Source organism: Taudactylus pleione, unplaced genomic scaffold (assembly GCF_031769625.1).
Source record: "Taudactylus pleione unplaced genomic scaffold, aTauple2 ptg000201l, whole genome shotgun sequence".
Lineage (NCBI taxonomy): Eukaryota > Metazoa > Chordata > Amphibia > Anura > Myobatrachidae > Taudactylus > Taudactylus pleione.
Genome location: NW_028284603.1, coordinates 27,383,969 through 27,401,588, shown reverse-complemented (window position 1 = coordinate 27,401,588; position 17,620 = coordinate 27,383,969). Strand labels below are relative to the sequence as shown.

The 17,620-nt window shown below is 47.8% G+C and overlaps 1 protein-coding gene across 5 annotated transcripts in view; it reads right to left on the bottom strand.

The window, feature by feature from the left end:
* The window catches only part of UBR2 (ubiquitin protein ligase E3 component n-recognin 2), a 157,385-nt gene that overhangs the window by 18,244 nt on the left and 121,521 nt on the right, over positions 1-17,620 (bottom strand). For all 5 annotated transcript variants that reach the window (XM_088477299.1, XM_088477297.1, XM_088477298.1 and 2 more), the window contains 3 exons: positions 9,502-9,557; positions 9,179-9,275; positions 7,880-7,947 (listed from right to left, as the gene is read on the bottom strand). In XM_088477299.1, coding sequence (XP_088333425.1) covers positions 7,880-7,947; positions 9,179-9,275; positions 9,502-9,557 — 221 coding nt within the window. The remainder of the gene's footprint in view (positions 1-7,879; positions 7,948-9,178; positions 9,276-9,501; positions 9,558-17,620) is intronic.

Here is a 17,620-nt window from a genome sequence, read left to right as displayed (position 1 = left end):
CTACTTCATCAGTAGTCCAGTACATTTCACATGCCTGGGTAAGGGGTGTTGTTGATGGGATTTTATAACAGATCTCCTTAAATCTACATCTAGACATTTTTTATTCACTGACTGATTTCTCAAAGATTAAGTACACCAGGCTGTGGAAAAGCCATGTATACATTACTTTCTACAGGGGAGCATATCCCAGTGCCAGATCAAACAGGAAATAAATGTGTTTAATTCAAACCACCTCTTGGTGTTCAATTCAAACATCTTCTTGGTATAAAAACCAGATGGATCCTATTGTCCCATTTTTAATCTGAACCCAGTCTGCTTGTTTGCTGGATTCCTTCTACAGCTGCCCTAAAGTTCATTTCTCGTTTCTACAGCTGCCCTAAAGCTCATTACTCCTTTCTACAGCTGGGATTTACTTCTATACTATCAGGAATTATTGCAGCTATTTGTGCAGCTCTCCTCTTCCCTTATATAATAAACTGTCAATATCACTCTGCTGTAAATGCCCCACCTGAGAGGCATTGCGGGCCTAGGACACTGGCCTTGACCTCATTCTACAGCTGTACCTACTCTGCAACAGGTGCTTCGCCACTTCTGAGAAAAACGTTACAGACAAGATTGCAGATGTACGGGTTGACTTCTTTTTACTTTGAAATGATCTTCAAAAAAATTAGAGATGGGGGGGGGGGGGGGTGAGACAGAACATTGCATATGATTTGTTGAAGACCTCACTGTCCCTATGAAAGGTCAAATTTGACTGTTGCGGGAGTATGGCCGAGATGCCTTTTCCCCTCAATTTGCTGTGGGAGGACTCATCGTCTCCACTCTAAACCTCGCTCACGTGCACTCAGGTCCAAACACACAGGAAATGTGAACAAAAGTACCGGAAGCAGAGCAAGGCCCTGCATGCCAGGTGCGTCAGGGTAGGAGCCCTGTGTCCCCTATGGATTTGAAGAAAAGGATTTAACAAGTAAGGACATAAATCTCCTTTTCTTCTTCCTCCAAAAGGGACACAGGCTCTATGCTGGGACGTTCCAAAGCTACTCTCCTAAGGGAGGGGATGCTCCTGGGCAGCGCTGAGAACTCTTCACCCAAAAGACGCATAAGGGGAGGCGAAGGTAACAAAGGAACAGAATTTAAGAAACGTATTGGCAGAGGACCACGTGGCCCCCTTACACAGCTGTTCCGCAAAAAGCACCACGTCGCACTGCCCACGAAGTTCCCACCGACCAGGTTGAATGAGCTGTCACCATGGACGGTGCTGGACGTTCCGCCGCAGCGTAAGCGCGGCAAACAGTCAAAACGGATCCACCTGGCCAGCGACTGCTTAGTAGCCAGCCAGCCCCGTTTGTGAAAGTCACACATGCCAAAGACAGCATCCGTCTTACGCAAGTAAAAATATATAAAGCTGTCAGCACAGCTTATACAGTGTGCTGCTTGCTGCAGGCACCAACATTAAACTGAAGTGCCTCTGGCTGGGGTATAGGGGGATGGGGGAGCCTGGGCTGTGTTGAACAAGTTTAACTATGTGGTGCCCAGACTCCAACAGACCAACCTATACCCGGGTGTAGAGCCTGTGTCCCCTTTGGAGGAAGAAGGAAAAACACAAATGATGTAAGAAATTATGGTAACTGCTGCAGTTTCCTTTCAAGCTAAAGCTATTTTAAGTGTCTATAATCAAATCTTATAAATATATAGTAAATGGGATTGAATTTTTTTTTTTAACAACCCATAGCTGGAATCCTCATAGTAACATGGGTCCTACAAATGTTACAATGGGGATCTCTTGCGAGCGCTATCTTATTATCAAGTTATGATGTAGTAAATGGGGACCCGAAAAATCCCCACCAAATTGAAATTCTAAATTTAATCTCTTCATTAAATTACATTGAAAAATATATAACTGACAGGCTTCTGCTCTAATTTGCACCATTGTCAGGGAAGTCCAGAGGTTCTCAAACTCAGTCCTCAGGACCCCACACAGTTCACGTTTTCCAGGTCACCCAGCAGGTGCACAGGTGTATTCATTAATCACTGATACATTTTAAAAGTTCCACTGGTGGAGCTAATTATTTCACTTGTGATTCTGTGTGGAGACCTAGAAAACATGCACTGTTTGGGGTCCTGAGGACCGAGTTTGAGAACCTGTGGGGTAGTCAATCAAAATTCCACTGTCCGAATATATACATTCCTGGTCATGTGACATTAAAACACATCACACTACTGTCACATGACAGGAACAAATTCCAGTTGCTAATGGTAATCTGTATTTCTTTTAAAGCAATCATTAAAGAAATGAGATTCTATTTTCTACAGTATTAATTTAGTTTAACCTATTGGTCCCCAAAGAACCCCATTATAACAAGTTATAGGACAAATGTTATAGAGAGTTTGAATACATGAAATACCTGTGCAAGTTCCCTCACATAATGGAGACAGCCATTTTGTAGGCGGACACAAAACTCATGAGAATGAAGCCTATCAAATCACATTAACAAGTCATTTTAGGTCACTGCTTCCCAGTGAATTCATAGACCGCATTCTCATACATGTCATGTTGGTAAGGATTATAGACTGGTTATCGTACCACAAGTAAGGAAAGATATATAAAAAATAAATCTTATTTCCGTTTTGATAAAGATTAAGTCAAAATGCAGTGACACTAAGTTTTACTGGACCATGGGACGTTCAACAGCAGTCCCCAGGGGAGGGAACGCTCAGGCTGCCTGACTGGAGAACTTTACGCCCAAAGTGTGCTTTGCCGGAGGCAAAAACATGAAATATGTAAATCTGAGCGAACGTGTGGACACAGGACCAGGTACTTGCGCGGAAGACCTGTTCAGCCGAGGCCACGTCACCCAGAAGATTACCACGCTCGAGTAGAATGAGCTGACACTTTGTCAGGTGCTGGTCTCCCCGCATCAGAATAGGCCCTAGAGATGACTGAGCGGATCCAACTTGCAAGGTCTGCTTCATAGACGGCCAGCCACGTTTCTGAGTGTCTTACATAACCCAGCAAGAAATCCGTACGACGAATGGAAGTAGTAGTCCTGTCCAAGTAGAGCCACAGCGCCCAGAAGACATCCAACGGGGCTTGACCGTCCCAGTCTCGGGATGTCGCTGAAGGTGGAAACGCAATAAAGACAATTTCCTGGTTAAGGTGGAAACCTAAACCCACTTTCGGTAGGAATGAAGGAACTGTTGGTAGAACCGCCCTATCGGTATGGAATATGAGGAACGGCGGCTTGCGCGGCAGACCTGTTAGGCCGAGGCCCTGTGGCGCTCTGCCCATGAGGTTGCCACCACCCGAGTAGAATGATCTCGACACCCTGGCAGGTGCCGGTCACCCTGCATCAGAATAGGCCCAAGAGTTGACGGAGCGCATCCAACGTGCAAAGGTCGTACGACAGAGGGCAGAGGTACTGTCCAAGTAGATTTGCAGGGCCCGGATGACGTCTAACAGAACCAGATCATTCTGGTCCCGGAATGTCTCCGATGGGGAAAACACAGGAAAGACAATTTCCTGGTTCAAGTGGAAAGCCGAAACAACCTTTGGTTGGAATGAGGGAACTGTTCGGAGAACAGCCCAATCATCATGGAATATGAGGAACGCCGGTTTGCAAGAAACCCACCGAGTTTAGGCAACGGCCATAGGGAAAACCAACTTCCATGTCACAAATTTAAGGTCCACGGAATCCAAAGGGAGTCTGCTTAATAGAGGACTAACTTAAGATCCCATGGAACCACCGGCGGCTGATACGAAGGTTGAACCCACAACACCCCCTGCAAAAAGGGCCGAACCTCTAGCAGAAAGGCCAGACGCTGCAGAAGATAGACAGAGCCAAAATGTGCACCTTCAAGGCACAAATCCGCAACCTGGCCTCCAAACCTCCCTGAAGAAAATTTAAAAACCGAGGAAGGTGAAACCTGGATGTGTGAACCTCACGCCGTTCACATCACAAGATGTAGATCTTCCACACCCTGTGGCAGTTGCGCAACGAAACTGGTTTCCAGTCCCTCAACATAGTATGGACAATGGAAGGGGATAACCAGTTAGCCTTCAAGAGCTTGGCCTCAAAAGCCAGGCCGTTAAAGTCAATCCAGAAAGGAACCCGTGGCCAAAACGGACCCTGCAGAAGCAGATCTGGACACTGCAGAAGCTGCCAACTGGGACCTACTGCCAGTTTGAGAACGGAAGCGTACCACGACCTGCACGGCCAGTTCAGAGCCACAAGGATCCCAGGTAGCTGTTGCTCTTTGATGTGCCGGAGTACCCGAGGTAACATGGGACCCGGGGAAAAAAAAGGTATGCCAGACGAAAGCTCCATAAAACGGTCATGGCATCCACTGAACCTCACACTCCCCCAGCAGGAAGGTGGTCCTGCTGAGGAAGTCTGTCTACCAATTGTCCACACCCGGAATGAACACCGCCGAGAGTGCCGGAACAAAGGCTTCCGCCCAGGATATAATGCAGGATGCCTCCGCCATTGCCCCTGCGCACTTGGCCCTGATGATTCATGTATGCCACAGCCATGGCATTGTCTGACTGAATCCTCACCAGCCAGCTGGCCAGGACGGACTGGGCACCCAAAAGAGCCAGATAGATGGCGTGAAGCTCGAGCACACTGCTCGGTAGGGCAGCCTCAGAGAGTGACCAGAGACACCCTGAAGACGGAGACTCGATGTCACCGCGCCCCAACCGATAATTCTGGTGTCCGTGGTCACAATGACCCAAGGTTGAGTGGCCAAGGATCGACCTAGGAGATGATCTGAAACCAGCCACCAACGGAGGGATTGTCGAGTGCTGTCAGACAGAACCAGAGATGAGATATCCTCCGTGTGTCCCGACCAATTTAGAAGAATTTCCCACTGGAATTCCCGCGTGTGGAAACGGGCGTACTGGATGGTCTCGAAGGTGGGGACTATCATACCAAACAGCTTCATGCACATCCAGATGGATGGGCGAGGCACCGACAGTACAGTGGTAACTAAATCCTGGAGGGCTTGGGCTTTGGACTCAGGCAGGAAAGCTTGCTGGAGGGAGGTGTCAAAGATCACCCCCAGGAACATGAGGCACTGGTAAGGTGTCAGATGGGACTTGTTGAAGTTCACGATCCAGCCGTTATACTAAAAAGCACCTGCACCTTGCGGTCCAGATGGACATGTAACTGAGGAGCCGAATCTGCCTTCACAAGCAGATTGTCCAAATAGGGAACAACCGTTATCCTGTCCTGGTGCAGCAGGCTTGCCATTGCTGCCATGAGAGAGTGATGACCTACCCAAATAGGAATGTGTAGGTATGCGCCCCTGACGTCGAGCGAGGTCAAAATTTTGTTGGCTGCCATGCCACGGATCACCGATCTGTTAGATTCCATGTGTAAGCAATTCGTCCAAAGTCTGGTGTTCAAGACGCGTAGATTCAAACTCGGATGATAGGTGCTATTCTGTTTACGAACAAAGAAGAGGTTGGAATAGAAGCTCAGTTTCCGCTGTGACGTCAGAACTGTAACAATAACCTTTTCCGAAAGTAGACCCCAATTGCCTGGTCTAAGGCCACCTTCTTCTCCGCGTCCCGGGAAAGAGCAGTTGCGAAAAAACACTGCGGAGGCCGACCCCTGACGTCGATTATATCACCTTAGGAAACAACGGTCCGCACCCAGGCTTGACTTGACCCACCGGTCCCTGAACTGGAGCACGCGTCCACCTACCCCCAACCGGACTGGAAGGGCAGAGACTCCGTCAGGCGCTAGGCTTCTCCGGAGCCTTGGCTCCCAAGTGCCTGTAGGTACCAAAAAAACCTTCCCCGAGGAACCGAGCCCCTGCTGGGGAAAAAACAACCTCAGGTAGGCTGACCTCTATGAGTAAACGCTCCCCCTTGAAAAGCACGAAAACGTGGTCCCCGCTGTTTTGGGGCAGCTACAGGTAGGAAAGTGCTTCTCCCCCCGGTAGCTTGAGCGAGAATGGCATCCAACTCAGTGCCAAATAGAATACCCCTGCCAAAGGGGAGAGATTCCAAAGAATGCTAGGACTCGGCCAGAGCGCCCTTTGAGCCGAGACGGCCGTAGCCGAAACCCTGGAGGCCACCTGAGCGCCGTCCTGAACAGCCTCACATACATATTCAGCGCCCCGCAAAGCTGTTCCACCAAGTCTAGAGAAGCATCTCTGGACATGTCACTCTGAAGTCCAGCAACGAGTTTGTCAGCCCATGTCTCCATGGGACGAGCCACCCACGCTGAGGCCAGCAAAGGGCGAATAACCACCCCGGAGCCAATAAAAGTGGACTGCAACCTTCCAATTTCTTATCCAGCGGATCCTTAAAGGACGTGGTACTCTGAACCGGGAGAGCAGTGTTTCTCCCATTTGGTGACATGGTCTGCTGGAAGAGGGCAAATGGATGCAAGCTTACGAGGCACGGAGAACTTCTTATCTGGGGCCTCCCACACCTCCTCGACGAGCTCCGAGATATCCAAGGACGCCAGGAAAAGAACGATCCTCTTGAGCCTACAATTGAATGGTCCAACCACTTGTGCTTGGGTATCCATTACAGTGACTACCGCACCGCAGTAATGAGGTCTTCCACACCATGACCCTAAGAGGGCACCGGGAGAACCTCCGGTAGTTCACCCTCCTCCTCCTTGGAACACGAAACTTCTAACAGCCCCGTGGAGGATGGAAGAAGCTTATGTGCCTCGCGCAGCTTAGGATTCTCAAAGAACTGTTCCATATAAGAAGAAACTTTCTCGAAATCCAGCTGTGCGCTCCATAGTACAAAGCCAAAGTGAGTCGGGCCCCGGCTGGGGGACCGCACTGGCTGCAGCTGCCGACCTAGCACCCTGTATGGCCAAAACAGGCAGCCGCACAAGCCTGTTCCTCCCACCGGAGTTCCAGAAGTTGTACCAAGTCGGACAGCGTCCGACCCATAGCCTGTGCCCACGTCGGCTCATCCAGAGCGGATGTGGTGCCTCCCTATACACACTATCCACATGTCAATTTCACGTGACACTGGGCACACGTAAAAAACAACGCCATAGTAGTGCTCTTTGCCCTGACGCCCTTCAGTTTATCCGCCATCACTGCCACACTGTTCCGCTGATTACAGTGGACACAGGCAGATAATACAAGTAATCAGGTCACTGACAACTGCACTCCTAGACTTAGGCAAAAAATAAAATACAGGTTACTTAACGTTCCTGGAGGGGTCAGTAGCCGCAGTGGAGAGAAGCAGATGGAAAAGACATTCTAAGTAACTCTGTCTAGCCTGCAGAGGCAAAATCCCCATTTGCAGGCTGCAGGATGCCTGTCTCAGCATCCCACGCAGCATATTAGGCTGAACCAAACAGTTAGGCTCTGCCCTCCCCCTCCTTCCCCGCTCAGTGCGACCACCCTCCTGCGCCAAAGTGTTGCTCCCCCCTTTGGTGGAGAAAACACTTGGTATGCCCCAGTACGGACTGCCCGGCAAGATGGCGTCCGCTTCCGGGACAGCGTGGTCGCCCGCATCCTCTAAAATGGTGAAGGTTCGCTCTATCCCCGGGTCCAACCTCCGCCGCAACTGTAACCAGCAAGCCGAGTTCCCGCTTCCAGCAGCACCTTACTAAATAGGAAACAGAACTTATTACAAAATAAAAGAAAAAAAATAACTAGCTACAAAGGGAGGTTCATACAACCTTTGCCATGGAAGTTTTCCGAGGGCCACAAGGAAAAAAAAAAAAAAACTTTATTAGGAATTTAATTTGTATGAGATAAGAAAAGTATTAAAAAGTTTGGGTAGAAGTCCATATTTCTTTAAGAATAATAACAATGACCGATCAAGATGAATCATTTCTATTTAAGTGATATGTTAATACATTTAAATAGCCCATGCTGGAAATACGTAAGTACTCACCATTAAATGGAACACGTCAATGTCAAGTATGCTTGGAGAATCTTCGGTGTCTTCTTGAGACACGAGTGCTGTATTAAAATAATGAAGAAATATATAAGCAATATACATCATCCACCTTTCTAGGATACCTATATGATAAAACCTCAGAAGAAAGAAATAATACATATGTTCTGACTTACGATAATTCTTAGTAAAATGTTATGGTAAATACTAAATGTGACCACAAAGTGACTTTTAATATATGAATGAAAAACAAAAACAATTGTGATTATAAAGCATAACTCTCAGTATGTGTGCTAAAAAGATTTATTTCATAATAAGGAAATATTGTGTGCTGCAAAATGTGTCTTCTTAGCTTATTTCCTTGTATATAAATGAGTACATATCAGGAAGGGAGCTGCCATATTGAGATTAAGAAACCATGTTTGCATTATCTGTGAACAGCTGTGAATAAATACAAAAAGGCGAAGTGCCGTAACTAATATTGTAATGTTAAAAAAATAAAGTTACTGCAGGGGTGGGCAATAAGCGACCCTCCAGCTGTTGCTGAACTACACATCCCAGTATTGCCTGCAACAGTTTTAGCATGGCCAAACAGCAAAACTGTAGCAGAGCATGCTTGGATCGAACGGCCGATATGTCTTTGAACTACGTAATTCACAGACATATCGCAATATCGCATCTGCTCTGCGGATGTATCGGAGCATCTTACTGTGTGTAACAGGCGGTCAGCCGACTGCTGAAGAGACCACTAGTAATTGACATCTCAGCTGGACAGGCAAATTAAAATGCCCACCCAGTTGTGATGTCAGTGCCGACACGTCTAACGGCCGATTGGTAAGTGTGTATAGCTTACCTGATCGGCTGCTCTGTCAATGTGCGGCTCGATGCTTTGGCTCTGATATAGGATTGGGCTGGTGGAAGTACGCACTGATAAAGATGACTTATTAGACCAAGTCTATGGATATGGGCATACATCATACAGTATCTGCATTTAGTTCCCAGCACACAATGCAGGTGTAATAAAGGCTAACTTCTGTTCACCTCTGCATCGGCCCCTTTGTATTTGCATAAAGCAAGCAATGTTTTCTTCTGAGCGGCAGGACATAGAGAAACTCAGGGTATTTCTTTCTACACTTACATAGAGCATTTGGAAACATGAAAACCACCAATTAGCCACAATGTTCCAAGTTCCTTTTAAGTCGAAAAAAATATTCACATGTATCAACTTGTAAAAAGATGTGTCCTGTTCTTAAAGTGATGTGCTGGTGCTGCTCAGCCGTCAGTATAGAAACTTACCTTGAAACAGCCGAGAGAAGTGTTTCTGCACTACTGTCAAAGGACACACAGTCCAGTGTGCTGCAGCAAACCTGGTCAGTGATTTCAAGCAATCATCCTAAAATAGCAAATAAATCAACATCATTGAAGTATATAATAAGAGACACTTTGGGACGGTAGTGATGGACCAGTGCACTGTTGGGCCCTATACCAAAGACAGGTGGAGTTTGCCCGGCAATGCTGCTTCAGCGCCCCGGGCATTTAATCTTTAGCCCCGAATGAGACTTTACTCTCTAGTTTTTTTTAGGCTAGATAATTAATCAATTCTTCAAAGTTATTCTTACCTGTCGACATGGCAGATTTCCAAATAGGGGTCTTTCTTCATCTGTTAATATGCGTTCTGAAGACAAGAGAAAATAAGAGTTATGGTATAACATATCTTTGTTAACTTTTTCTTCGAGGTCCATAGGGTTCACAGAAATTACCTTGGGGTATGTGGTTGGAGTGATCCAGGCACCACAGTTACAAGCTTCAGCTCCCAGGATGCACTGGGTCCTCCTCCATATATACCCCACCCTTGGCTACAAACAGTATGTTACCAAGCCCAAGGCAGGAGAACGAAAGAGGAGAAAGAAGGACGATTGTACCACAGAACCTCTCTCTAAGAAGAGGGAATCATTGAAATACAAAAGAAAAAGGTGAGTTAGGGTGGGTGCCCCCTGCAGACCTCGAAGAAAGAGTTAAAAAAGGCATGTTCTACCATAACTCTTATTTTCTTCTTCGGGATCCATAGGGTCAACAGGAATTACTTTGGGGATGTCCCAAAGCAGTTCCCTTAAGGGTGGGGACACTCCTGTTTAGTAGAAAGGAGAAGCCGACGCCCAAAGGAAGCATCCTGAGAGGCAAATGTATCCAATGCCTAAAGGCGCACATCCACTAGACGATCTACTCCCTGTCCAATCTCTAAACGATTTTCCCTTAATTTTTTTCCCTTGAAGTTTTATCTTTCAGTCTGAACGATTTGCAAACAGTTTGCAAACGATCTTCAATAGATCAAGTGAAATTGACCTGCATGTTCAGTCGACTGATGAGACGATCAAACGACCAGCGGGAGCGCGCATCGTTGATCGTTAACGACCAAACACTGCACGATTTATAAACGATTTTTAAACGATTGAACGATAACGACGTCGTTACCGTTCAATCGCCTGTAATCGTGTAGTGGATGCCCCCCTTAACATTTGAGAAAAGTATGGACGGAATACCACGTGGCTTGCACAATTGTTCAATAGAGGCACCACTACGAAACGCCCACGATGGTCCCACGGATCGAGTAGAATCTGCTGTCACTGTGTTTGGAACAAATCAGCTTGTGTGTAAGCTTGAGAAATCGGCATACGAAGCCACCTAGCCAGAGTCTGTTTGCTAGCTGGCCAGCCTCGCTTATGACAGCCATACATCACAAAAAGAGAATCCGATTACCTAATGGAGTTGCTGTCAACGTAGATACGTAGGGCGCATACAACATCCAGAGAAGCTTTACCTACAGAGGTGCCTGAAGACCGGAACTACAATTTCTTCATTCACATGGAGCGGGATACAACCTTGGGAAGGTAACACGCCCTGGTACGAAGAATAGCTCTATCCTGATGAAAAATCAAAAAAGGAGAGCGACAAGAAAGGGTAGCCAAATCAGAGACCCTGCGGGCAGAGGAGATAGCAAGAAGAAAACAGTCTTCGCTGTCAACCACTTATGGTCTTACGGATTTAAGGGGTTCGAATGGGGGAGCCTGTAGAGCCCTGAGAGCCAAACACAAATCCCACAGTGCTACCGGAGGGACAAAGGGAGGCTGAATCCTCAGAACACCCTGAAAAAATGTCCTAACATCAGGCCGCGGAGCGATTCTTCGCTAAAACCAGAGTGCAGATGCCTGAACACTCAGGGTGGCCAGGCGGAAACCCCGGTCTAACCCAGCCTGGAGAAAAGCAAGCACTCGAGAGACCCTAAAAACTTCAGGATCGTATTTTCTATGGTTACACCACTGAAAATATGAGTGCCAAATCCTGTAATAGATGCAGGCAGAGGAAGCCTTCCGTGCCCCTAAGCATCGTCTGAATTACAGAAGTAGTAAAACCTTTGGTTTTTGAAATGGAAGATTCAAAGACAGACGGGGAAGGTCCGTGTGCCGACAGGGTTCCTGTGTTAACAGGTCCGGCCTTAGAGGAAGAGGCCATGGAGAGACTCAGAAGGTTGGTGAACCAATGGCGTCTGGGCCAAGCAGGGGCTATCAGTATTATTGTTCAGCCCTCCTGCTTGAATTTCCTGATGACCCTCGGAAGGAGGGAGAATGGAGGAAAAAGATACGCTAGCTTGAAGTCCCACTTCACTGCTAGAGCATCCGTAAAAATTGGTTGAGGGATACCTGGTTCTGGACCTGCACCTGGGGACCTTGTGGTATAGTTATGAATAGGAGACCCTCCTTGGTCGTCCATCCTCCCTGAAAGGTTTGATGACCCGTCACTGCGCCCCGTCCGCGGAGGCTGGCATCGGTAGTGAGAAGCACCCAATCCGGAATCCAGAAGAGGCGACCCCTGTTCCGATGAGCTGTCTGCAGTCACCATGATAGGGAGAGCCGAACCTCGGCGAGATGAGGACCATTTGAGACCTTACTAACCGTCCCACCGAAAGACAGACAGACTCCATTGCTGCAAGAGCCTGGAATGGAACTGGGCATATACCACCATGTTCGAAGGTAGATACCATGGACCCCAGGACCTGCATTGATGAGAGAACAGACACTCTTTGATTGCGAAGTAACTTGCGCACCCACAATTGTAACGCAGCAATCTTGTCCCCTGGTAGAAAGATTCTTTGTACCAGGGAATCCTAGTAGTGCCCCCAGATGTACCATCTGTTGTGTTGGAGAAAGAGACCCTTTTTCCAATTGACTATCCAGCCGTGTTCCTCTAGGCAGACAATGGTCAGCTGGAGATGACGTTGTAAAATCTCCGGAGACTGCGCCAATATCCGGAAGTTGCCAAGTATGGCAGTATCTTGACTACTTCTGAGAAGACCAGCCATGACTGCCATTACCTTGGTAAACACCCGAGGGGCCTGTGGACAGACCAAAGGACAATGGTAATATTGCTGACGAACAGCAAAACTCAGAAACCCCTGGCTTAAGGTACAAGCAGATATGCATCCTGTATGCCCAGGGCCATGAAATCCCCAGGTTACATTGCCAACATAATTGACTGTAGGGTCTACATACAGAACTTGAGCACATGGACAAACCTGTTGACAGATTTCCGATTCAGAATAGAGCGATGAGACTCATCTAGCTTCTGAATCAAACACCAATCTGAGAAAAATCCTTCCTTATTAACCAAAGAACACCCCTGAATTTAGAAGCCTGAATGGTCTACTAGAGAGCAAGGGCCTAGATAGAATCTGATGGGGGAGTTGTGTAAACAACCTTCTGGGAAGTAACCATTTAGGAAGGTGTCACATAAAAATCCCTAGTAGGGAGGGGGATTTCCCACCTAATGCACTCTCCCTGTGGGAGAGGGTAAACAGACACTAGCCTTTTTGGAATCAAACAGTTTATCTGGAATGTTCCATGTTTCCCCCCATGACCTCAGTGAGCTGTACAGATTGAGGTAATCCAGCCCAAATCACCTTCTGGTGTCTGAACACCAGATTTATTGGGTTTTTAGGAGCCTGTACTACTACTTCTATAATGATGATTGACTCAACCGCCCCTGCTAGAAAGGAACATCCCACAGAGGAATTACGCTCCTCCTCTCGGAGATAGGCCCAGAGGGAGAAACTTGTGTATCCTCAGCCTGCCCAGATAGATAGATAGATAGATAGATAGATACTATAATTATATATATATATATATATATATATATATATATATATATACACATATACACACATATATATATATATATATATATATATATTTATTCAGACTCTGAAAGCAGGGTGGACTGAGAGGATGGTGCAGTTCATTTATATGCTTAAATGGCTGATGCCTTATTCGCCTGTAACATCTGCAGATAAGTAAATGCTAAAAGCCAGATTCTGAACTGAGTGGACATAACCATCCATCCAGCAGGGATGTATGAGAAGAGGAGACATAGCAAACTGTAATCGCTCTGGGAATCCCAAGTGGAAGGCAGTGTGGGGCTGATAAGCAGTCCACTAACTGCGTCACAAGCTAAGACTAAAGGAGCATTCAAGGTGACCACTGAACAGGTGCTGGCAAGGCGGACTGTGGTTTATAACAATCAACACGCAGTCCATCCTGTATGAAAACCTGAGAGGCCTACTGCACAGGGTTTTACGTGAAACCAGCCCAGGGACAACAGTCTCCTAATTCCCTTGTCCTGAGACCTGGGAAATATTTGCAAGTAACATACAACAAATGTAGGGTTAACAATGCCAAGTGACTCCCTTCACAGAAAAAAGTAAATGTGAAGCACTCTCTAACCCCTTACACCGCAGTTTGGGGGTTAGGAAGAAACAAAAACAGTAGCATAAGTCACGTAAAATCTTTGCAAAAGGGCATTAAATTCAACCACCTAAACACATTAGTTTGGTAGTATCTACATGCATATATAAATATATTTGCAAAAGGACATTAAAATCACCTACCTAAACACATTAGTTTGGTAGGATCTACATGCATATAACATATTTGCAAATAGGCACTAAATGGCGGTCATATTGGTAGGATATAAGTGCAATGCATGCAAATATACTAATAAACAGGCACTGAATCACAAGCAACAAAAGTTAGTAGGATGCCAGTGCTATATACCTTCCTAGCAAAAAGGTATACTCCGAGATAGACCAAATCTCCCCTCAGCCAGCAAGCAACTGCAGCTGAGAGTCCCTAATTAATTAGGAGAGAGGGGGATGGGCAGCCCAGACTTCACAAGTATATGTGAAGTACAATTTAACCCCTACACATCTGCAGCTAGGGGTTAACGGAAGCACTTCCCTTAGTCATATAAAAGGCAACAATGTAATGTGATCACCCTCACAAATATCTAGTAAATGTGAAGTACAGTTATAGCTGACAGTTTTTTCAGAAAAATAAAGTCAGTGTAACACAGCAAAACTCATTGCATTTAGGCAATATATTTGCAATAGGCTCTTAATCAACTACAAAAAACACAAACAGCTTAGTAGGATATTGAGCTCTGTATAACCTGGCTACCCATCAGAGGTATACGGGTCCATGATCTGGGAAAAGGAAGCCCAAGGGGGTTCCTGCCCAGAAGCTGGTAGATTTGACTGATGTGGTGACTCCTTGAAACATTAACCACAGTCTATTCCAGTGGTTCTCAAACTCGGTCCTCAGGACCCCACACAGGTCACTTTTTGCAGGTCACCCAGCAAGTGCACAGGTGTATTCATTAGTCACTGACACTTTTTAAAAGATCCACAGGTGCAGCTGTTTCACTAGTAATTATGTGAGGAGACCTGCAAAACATGCACTGTTTGGGGTCCTGAGGACCAAGTTTGAGAACCTGTGGTCTATTCTGTATGAAATCCTGAGGGGAACAAGCCCGTCTGACAGGCCATACATGAAACCAGCACAGGGGCTTTCGCCTCCTGCTTCTCAATTTCTTTAGACATAACAATACGACCCAATGTTGTGCAAAGCAATATAATACAATGTGACAGTGTTCCCCCAAAAAATAACCCACACACATGCGGCAGAGGTTTATGAGGAGAAACAGCAGTGATAGTTATGACTGACAGTAATTCAGGAAAAACAAGGCACACACAGCAGACTTACACAAGTCACATACAGTGCAAATATAAAATAAATATATATATAATTAGCTCTTAGTCAACTACAACAGCACATCCGCTGATGCCTGCCGAAAACAAGAGATATGGTAAGAACTTACCTTTGTTATCTCTGTTTCTACGAAGTCCATAGGGTCCACAGGGTTGACCTTGGGGTTATAGCTGGAACAGGATCCATGGGCACCACACAGTTAAGCTTTTAGCTCCCAGGATGCACTTGGGTCCTCCTTTATACCCCGCCCCCGAGCCACAGGCACCTCAGTTGGTAAGCAGCCTAGGCCGGAGGAGAATATGGAACAGAGAGAAGGAAGACTGGAACACACAAGAAACCATACTCACAGCAATAGGAGACGGAAAACCGGTGACCAGCCACACAGCCCATTTGAAGCCAGGTGCGTCAGGGCGGGCGCCCTGTGGACCCTATGGACTTCGTAGAAACAGAGATAACAAAGGTAAGTTCTTACCATATCTCTTGTTTTCTACTTCAGGGTCCATAGGGGGTCCACAGGGTTGACCTTGGGGATGTCCCAAAGCAGTTCAACTAAGGGCGGGGACGCTCCTGTGCTGAAAGGAGCACCCGGCGCCCAAAGGAAGCATCCCGAGAGGCGAAGGTGTCAAACGCATAGAACCTCAAAAACGTTTGAATAGAAGACCAAGTGGCCGCCTTACACAGCTGAACAGCAGAAGCGCCACGTCTAGCAGCCCAAGAGGGACCCACAGAACGAGTGGAATGAGCCTTAACAGAGGCTGGGACAGGTAAACCCTCTTGTGCATAAGCCTCACAAATAACGGAACGAAGCCAACGGGCTAACGTTTGTTTGTTGGCAGGCCAACCCCTCTTGTGAAAACCAAAGAGGATAAACAAGGAATCAGACTTCCTAACCGAAGCCGTCCGGTCTACATAAATTCTAAGCGCCCGGACCACATCTAAGGAAGTCTCACCAGCTGAAAGATCAGGGGACTGAAAAGCTGGCACAACAAGTTCCTGATTAATGTGGAACTTCGAGACCACTTTGGGCAAAAACTCAGGACGAGTGCGGAGCACCGCTCTGTCCTGGAGAAAAATCAGGAAAGGAGGGCGACAGGAAAGCGTCCCCAATTCAGACACCCTCCTGGCCGAAGCAATTGCCAGGAGAAAAACCGTCTTAAATGTCAGCCACTTGAGCTCCACCGCCTCAAGAGGCTCAAACGGAGGACCCTGCAGGACCCGTAGCACCGCCGCCAAGTCCCAAGGAGCCACAGGAGGCACAAAGGGAGGCTGGATCCTGAGAACACCCTGGAAAAAGGTGTGAACGTCTGGTAGTATTGCAATCCGACGTTGAAACCACACGGACAAGGCGGACACATGAACCTTCAGAGATGCAAGGCGTAAGCCGAGATCCAATCCTGACTGAAGAAATTCCAAGATCCTAGAAACTCGGAACACCTGAGGATCATAATGTCTGGACTCACACCACTGAAAGTAAGTGTGCCACACTCTGTGATAAATCCGTGCTGAAGCAGGCTTGCGTGCCCGGAGCATGGTACCAATAACCGAACTGGAGAAGCCCCGAGACCTCAAGACGGCTGTCTCAAGAGCCACGCCGTCAAAGACAGCCGACCCAGATCCGGGTAAAGGCAGGGCCCTTGAGACAACAGGTCCCGACGCTGAGGAAGAAGGTACGGAGCGTCGATGGAGAGGCTCCTGAGATCGGAGTACCACGGACGTCTGGGCCACGCCGGAGCTACCAGCACGTGCATGCCGCCGTCCTGCTTGAATTTCCGCAGAACCCGAGGAAGCAGGGATAGCGGAGGAAACAGATACGCCAGGTGAAACGTCATTTTCACCGACAGCGCGTCCACCAGACTTGCGCCTGCGTCTCTTGTCCTTGACCCGTAAACGGGCAACTTGTGATTGTGACGGGAGGCCATCAAGTCCAGCTCCGGCAGTCCCCACCTGTCCACGAGTAGCTGAAACACCTCTGGGTGAAGTGACCATTCCCCGGGATGCACGTCGTGACGGCTGAGGAAGTCCGCCTCCCAATTGAGGACTCCGGGGATGAAGACCGCCGAGATCGCCGGAATGTGACCCTCCGCCCAAGTCAGGATACGAGACACCTCCGACATCGCTGCCTGACTGCGAGTTCCGCCTTGGTGGTTGATATACGCCACCGTGGTGGCGTTGTCGGACTGCACCTGTACCGCCCTTCCGTGAAGAGCGGGGCCGGACGACTGCAGGGCCCTGTATACTGCCCGCAGTTCCAGGATGTTGATGGGGAGAAGTGCTTCTTCCGCTGACCAACGACCCTGAAGCGACAAAGAGCCGGTCACTGCCCCCCAACCCCGGAGACTGGCATCCGTCGTGAGCAGGACCCAGTCCGGGATCCAAAATGGGCGCCCCTCGACCAGATGAGCTGTCTGAAGCCACCAAGCCAAAGATTGCCGAACGTCCGGAGACAACACCAGCACCTGAGAGCGGATCCGGTGAGGTAACCCGTTCCATTCTGATAGAATCAGCCCCTGCAGGGGCCGGGAATGAAACTGGGCAAATTCCACCATGTCGAATGTCGACACCATGGACCCCAGAACTCTCATAGCCGAATGGACCGACAGGCGGCAACGGCTCAGGCAACTGTGTATCCGCAGCTGTAGGG